Source organism: Vicia villosa, linkage group LG3 (genome assembly GCF_029867415.1).
Source record: "Vicia villosa cultivar HV-30 ecotype Madison, WI linkage group LG3, Vvil1.0, whole genome shotgun sequence".
NCBI lineage: Eukaryota > Viridiplantae > Streptophyta > Magnoliopsida > Fabales > Fabaceae > Vicia > Vicia villosa.
Genome location: NC_081182.1, coordinates 63520056 through 63527561, shown reverse-complemented (window position 1 = coordinate 63527561; position 7506 = coordinate 63520056). Strand labels below are relative to the sequence as shown.

At 35.7% G+C, this 7506-nt stretch overlaps 1 protein-coding gene across 1 annotated transcript; it reads left to right on the top strand.

Moving 5' to 3' along the window:
- Positions 1–692: 692 nt before the first annotated feature.
- Positions 693–6245, top strand: LOC131661677 (probable plastidic glucose transporter 1). Its single transcript, XM_058931283.1, has 11 exons — positions 693–1115; positions 1234–1434; positions 1827–1926; positions 2129–2241; positions 4300–4393; positions 4470–4626; positions 4898–5044; positions 5135–5208; positions 5346–5434; positions 5665–5779; positions 5905–6245. The coding sequence occupies exons 1-11, from the start codon at positions 697–699 to the stop codon at positions 6085–6087; spliced, it is 1692 nt and encodes a 563-aa protein (XP_058787266.1). The 5' UTR covers positions 693–696; the 3' UTR covers positions 6088–6245.
- Positions 6246–7506: the final 1261 nt, after the last annotated feature.

The following is a 7506-nucleotide window of genomic DNA, read 5'->3' as shown; positions in this document are numbered from 1 at the left end:
TATTGTTTAAATTTATGTGATTTATAAACAAGTTTTTATTTAGTGAAATTTACTCAAAACTATTTTTATTTAGAATTATTTTTACTAAAATGATAATATTTGTAAGGATAAAAAGACAATTTAATTTTAAAATTCATCTCCTCACCTTGTGGACCAAACATAGAAAAATACTTACATGAACACAAACATAACAAGTGGCTTTACAAACATCCAATCAAAAAATTTTATTAATTAAAAAATAAAAATATTTTTTTCTCTCTCCTCCTCAATCACAACCACCCCATGAATCCAATTAAAAAAGAAATTAAATTTTAAATAAATTTAAAATTTTCTCTTTTCTTATTGGTTGTTCCTAACACTAATTATTTATGTGCGTATCCATGCAAGTTTTTCTCACAAACATAATTCTCTCATTCCCCTTCCCTTCTCTTTTTTAAATCAAACATATACTTAATTAAATTTTCTCCCCCATTTCTCCTCCATTTACCAAACAGACCCTCTAATAAAATGGAATGATATTGACATCTCGGATTAGGTTTCAAATAAGATTCACAAGCAATTTGATTAAGATAATTATTTTTTTTTGGAACGCAATTGATTAAGATAATTAGAATTTAGATTCTTCCACCGATAAATGACAGTTCAATAAAACACACGCACAATGACGTGGACGTGAACAACTTGAGTGAGGGTGCTATGCTGCAAAGCAAACAAATATTGAGGCTGCTTCTTCTTAGAGTACTATACTTTCTTTTTTTTTTTTTCTTTTTTTTTCAGTTTTCAATGATGAACACCATTAATTTTGTGTCCTCAGCGATCATCTCCACTCACTCTAACCCCAAACTCTTTTCACTCTTCAAACCAAAACCCAAAGCCAAAACCAAAACCAAAACCAAACATTACTCTCTCAACTCCTCCTTTCGTCTTCCTAACCTCAGAGTTTCAGCCATCAAGGATCACAATCCCGACTCACAGATTACTAATGTTACAGACGAAGTAACAGACCATCCATTGGAAGAAAACGGCAATGAAGAACTGGACCTTGGATGGTTACCCGCTTTTCCTCACGTTCTGATCGCTTCCATGTCCAATTTCACATTCGGTTATCATATCGGGTCAGTCAGTTAGAACTTAGACCCTCTTTCGAACTTTTGAAACCTTCGTTGTGATTTGGTTTTTGATTTTATAGCTTATTGTGATGAACTGTTTGAAACTGGATTGCTTATTTTGCAGGGTCATGAATGGTCCAATTGTTTCAATTGCTCAGGAACTTGGTTTTCAAGGAAACTCGTTCATTGAGGGACTTGTTGTTAGTATATTTATTGCTGGCGCCTTTATTGGGAGTATAAGCACTGGTTCTTTGGTTGATAAACTTGGTTGTAGGCTCACATTTCAGATTGATGCTATACCCTTGATCCTTGGGGCCATAATAAGGTACAATACATGATTAATGAAACTTGTTCTTCCTTTAAGCCGAGTTATTATCTGTATCTATTTCTCCTTCGCATCTATAGTCAATGATTGTTCAGCATCAAACATGTTTCTAATAATTAAACTTTTATTAGGTAACTTGAATGTCTCAACTCATTTATTTCTAATAAGTTGAAGAGTGTTTAGCGGAGCGCACAATGTTTCTCTACATTAGTATTGCTAAATGCTATTTTATCCTTTTGTTCTGAATTGTGTTACTGCTATGCATAGATGATTTATGATTATAACAGGGTAGGCTTTACATTCTTGCTGATCATCAGTGCTTGTATTGCCCAAAGATTGCAAATAGTTGATGTGTTAAGGATATTATTATCATATCTCTTCCAATTTGACAGTGCAAATGCCCACTCCTTGGATGAGATACTTTGGGGAAGGTTTCTTGTTGGTCTTGGTATAGGTGTGAATGCTGTTCTTGTTCCTATATACATATCTGAGGTACTTAATGATTAACTTTGTGATTAACTCTTATTCTTGTTCCCCAAGTATTATAAGTTGACATATCTGATTTCTAAGATGCCAAATCCAAGTAATATTTTTCTTAAGTGGTGTTCTTCCATGTTGATTGAGGAAAGAAATTCTATTCTAGGACAACAATATCAAGTTTTTCTCATGTTTGTTCACTATCATTTGTGTGTAGGTTGCTCCGACCAAATATAGGGGTTCCCTAGGGTCCTTATGTCAAATTGGCACTTGTCTTGGTATTATTGCATCACTATCTCTTGGAATTCCTTCTGAGAATGATCCTCACTGGTGAGTTTCTTTGTATTTTCTTCCTCAGAGACTCGTGGAATTAGCATTTAATACTAAGATTTTCACTTGTGCTATATGGTATTAAGGTATTTTGAGGTAAATAAATAGATTTACTGGGAATATGAATATGATGAATGATCAACAAGGGTGACAGGTTTATTTTATAAATGGTTTTTATAGGTTTCTGGAGGTTTTTTGCCGAAATTGTCTATTGATGTGCTGTAATAGATGCATGTTTGTGTATTTTTCATCTTCTATTTTGGTGGTGATCCGGCTGCAATGTTTGGTTTACATGTAATCACTTCAAAGTGATAAGGTGACTTGATGGTTTGGGGAAGGGACATAAGGGTTGGAATAATAAGGAGTCCATGGGTTCAACACCACTCACTAATACAATAACAACTAATATTTGTCATTACAAAAAATTAATTGAAACACTCATCAGTGCCTTTTTATTTATGATGCACTGTTGTTGTACCTGAGAATGAGCTATGATGTAAAAAGTTGTAACATATTTCTTAGTATTGTAGATTGGACCTAACTCAACCTTACAAAACAGACTTGTAAGTTGAGACCATATCTCATCCGCCATAATACTCTTTAACACACCCTCTCACGCCTAACACTATTAGGTCCGATAGCGAAAACCTGTTTGGTCTGTACACTTGCTCACTTCCTACACTATAGGGATTAGTGCTTGGATATCAACGGTGGGTGGTCCGATAGTGGAAACGTGTTTGGCGCGTGGAAGGATAGCGAAAACATGATAGCAAGTATCACTTCCTACACTATAGGGATTAGTGCTTGGATATCAACGGTGGGTGGTCCGATAGCGGAAACGTGTTTGGTGCGTGGAAGGATAGCGAAAACATGATAGCAAGTGATCCTGGATAGGCTCTGATACCATCTTAGAATTTTAGATTGAGTCTAACTCAATCTTACAACCATCTTGTAAGGTGACGATTGCCCCTACTTATAAACATAGTTTTAGGTCACATCTCATCCAATGTGGAACTCTTTAACGACATCAAATTTCACTAGTGAAATTATCTGCTTTAAAGCATATAGAGTAACTTGGCTTAAATATTTTTGTAAAGTACACATACACTTTCTGGAAATTTGATTTGTAGCTGTAGCATGTTTGAATGAGCAATAATTAATCCTAATTGGATTGCTCCCGGACCACTTAATTTTTGGCCTTTTAAGCATTTTCTCAAGCAGTTGTTTAATAGTTACAGTTTATATTTTGTGTGGTGGACAAGAAAATAGGAGGAATATGCTTGCCAATGGCAAGGGAGTGTAATAAAAAATATACATTGCCAATCACCATCATTTCTCATATTTCCTCTTGCCTTTTCATTACGCTTGTCACAATGAAAAGGGGTAAAATTGTGTTAAGAAATGTGGTTGGATCTAACTCAACCCTACAAAACCGGCTTATAGGGTGAGGGTTGCCCCCACTTATAAGGACATGTTCAGATCATATATGGTCCGGTGTGGTACTCTTAACAAATTGATTTTAAATTGATTCGAATGTTTTAGATATCTTAATATGGAATTTGTAAAGAAAGATATTCTATGATCTTTAGTGACTAATATAAACATAGCAATTTTCTTTGTGTAATAGAGCTTAGAATATATGAAAAATATATCATAATAGAAGAAAATTTTAGATTATCTTAGTTGATCTTTTAGTATTGTTATTTCATGATTTCTTTCCTTATTTAATTTCTCATATGAGTGTCTTTTATCCTCTCTCTGTTAATTTTCTTTGAATGATTTAAATGGAAATGCCATGAATGTGGCTCATATCCTTCTCGTCATTCCAAATTTGACATCATATATAGAGCCACTGCAACAGGCATGCAACCTTATTTTGTAGTTTTCAAGACAGCTTTAAGAAAACAATGTTTCCTTAAGACACTTCTTGATTCCAATGGGATTATTGTTGGGTCTGTTTTTCTTTTGATTCGTTCATCATTTGTATGTCATTATTCTTTATTCTTTAAAAACAGAAAATTACTTTCCAAATAAGGGCTAAATGGTAGCAACTTTCAGGTGGAGGACAATGCTGTATATTGCAAGCGTCCCTGGTTTTGTTGTTGGTCTGGGTATGCAATTTGCTGTTGATAGCCCACGCTGGCTTTGCAAGGTATATCACTTCATTGTTTCCTTATCTTATCTCTCTGATTTTCCACTGTTTCTAAAGATTTGACATTTCTGCTCAGGCTGGGAGAATAAATGATGCAAAAAAAGTTATACGGGATCTTTGGGGAGCATCTGAAGTTGAGGGTGCAATTGAAGAGTTTCAATCTGTCAGCAAGAATGATGGCAGTGATTTGGACAGCAGATGGTCAGAGATCTTGGAGCAGCCACATTCTAGAGGTTGTATCAAGGTGCTTTTGGCTATTACTTTGAGACAACATTTTGTAGACGGAAAATTATTCTTTTTCCTATCTTCATAGATTGAAAATTTATGTCAGCAGAAATATAAGCACATTAAAGGGATCGTTTCTGCTGGAGTTAGGACTTAGGATTGAATTTAACATCATAAAATATATATTTTATTTTTCATAAACACACGCATACTCTTAATTATTACCTACATGCCACATGAAGCAAACAATCCATAACAGGCTTTCTTCTGTGTTTACAGTTGCCTTCATTGGAGGTGCCCTTTTTGTACTTCAGCAGTTTGCAGGCATAAACGCAGTTCTTTATTTTTCATCATTGACCTTTCATGACGTCGGAATTCAAAGCAGTGCTTTAGCAAGCTTGTTTGTCGGGCTTACAAACTTTGCAGGTTTGCAGTATGCATTGCATTTATTTATCACAATATAAGTTTCATCTTGAACTCAGATCCTGATTGCTGTGAACCGGTTCTTTCCTTCAGGTGCACTTTGTGCTTTATACTTAATCGATAGAGAAGGGAGGCAAAAACTTATTATAGGAAGCTATTTAGGAATGGTGAGTTTGTACAAGGCATCCATAACTTCTTTCTCTGTATATGTAAACAACAGTATCATGCATGCGCATGCACATGCTGAATTTGTTTAGATCTTATTCCTTGGTAGCTCGTGATTTTCATTTCTGCTTCTATGTAGGCGATTTCAATGTTTCTTGTGGTCTATGCTGTCATCTTTCCCTTGGATGAGCAACTCAGCAACAACTTATCAATATTAGGAACTATCATGTAAGCTTTTACTTGCTAATTGCCATCAAGGCTTCTGCAAGAGCAAGTGCTTTCTCTTCTTCCTCAAGTAACTTAGGTGACAATGCTAACGCTTGCGCTGTTGTGCAGATCAATATGCCCCTCCTCTTTTTTTGCTCTCTCTTAATGCTTATTTTTTGAATACATTTGTATATTAGCATGGCTATTAACTGGACTTGGATGATTCAATTTCTCTTTATACAATGTTATAGGTATATATTCTCTTTTGCAATTGGAGCTGGCCCTGTAACTGGCATCATTATACCAGAGCTTAGCAGCACCAGGACACGAGGGAAGATCATGGGGTTCAGTTTCTCTACACATTGGGTGGGGATTTTAAGCATCTTCAGTGATTTTTCCTCTATGAATAGCTCTTTTTATGTGTCATTTAGCATTTGTTACTTGTGATGGAATTTTTCAGTCTAACGATTTTAAATTTTATCTTTTACAAGGTTTGCAACTTTGTGGTGGGATTGTTCTTCCTTGAGTTGGTAGAGAAATTTGGAGTTGCACCAGTATATGCTAGCTTCGGAGCAGTTTCTCTGTTAGCCGCGGCATTCGCCAATTACTTCTTGGTTGAAACTAAGGGGCGATCTCTTGAAGAAATTGAACGGTCCTTAAACCCGAAAGCTTGAGCCAGTGATAAATATTACAATATACCAATTCATGCATTGCTTATAGAACTCTTTGGTTAAGCATCAAAAAGAGCATAAACAATCAAAAGAACAGGATGTAGGAGACTCCATTCAGGCTGGAATCCTCAGTAATGTGAAAAATAGAAATCAGAGTGTTCTGAATGTGCTTGAGTGAGTAAAGCACTCAGCATCCATAATATTTATACACTATATAATTAATTACATATTATGTTTACAAGGAGAAATAAATAATAGTCCAACTTCCTAAATGCATGAATCTAAATATACATGAACCTAAAACTTAAATGCTCTTTTTAATGGAAAACATACTATGTATTTTTTCTATTTCCAACACTCCCCCTCAAGCTGGTGAATAAGTATTCTCCATTCCCAGCTTGGATATAATTCGTTCAAAATTTGAGCAACTCAATCCTTTAGTGAGAATATCCGCAAGTTGCCCATGTGAGGACACATATGGGGTGCAAATCAGCCCACTGTCAAGCTTCTCCTTAATGAAGTGTCTATCAACCTCAATATGCTTAGTTCGATCATGTTGAACTGGATTATGTGCTATACTGATAGCTGACTTATTATCACAGTAGAGCTTCATGGGTCCTTCCCATTTGATTTTCAAATCTTCTAAAATAATTTTAAGCCAAAGTAATTCACAAATGCCTTGTGCCATGGCTCGAAATTCAGCTTCAGCACTAGAACGTGCTACTACATTTTGCTTCTTACTCCTCCAAGTCACAAGATTTCCTCCAAGAAAGGTGCAATACCCTGTAGTGGATCTTCTATCAACAATTGATCCTGCATAGTCTGCATCAGTGTAGGCCTCAAGTGTTGTATTTCCATTTCTTTTGAACAAAATTCCTCTTCCTGGAGTTCCCTTGAGATACTGCAGGATTCTATGAACTGCTTGTAAATGGATCTCTTTAGGACAGTGCATGAACTGACTAACCATACTTACAGCATATGCAATATCAGGTCTAGTGTGAGACAAGTAAATTAATCTCCCAACTAGACGTTGATACATTTCTTTATCTACTGCAACATCTTCTTCTGTATTACCCAATTTAAGATTTGGATCCATAGGAACGCTCGCTGGTTTACACGCTGTTTTTCCTGTCTCTTTGAGTAAATCTGTAATGTATTTTTGTTGTGATATAAAAATGCCTTTTCGGGAATGTGCCACCTCGATTCCCAAGAAGTACTTCAGCTTTCCAAGAGCTTTTATTTCAAACTCCTTAGCCAAACAATGACTCAAGATATGTTGCTCCTTCCAATCATCTCCAGTCATTATAATGTCATCCACATATACTAACAAAACTGTTACTCCCCCTTGTGGCGAGTGTTTGATGAACAAGGTGTGATCCCCTTGACTTTGCTTGTACCCCAAGGATGTCATAACCTTAGTGA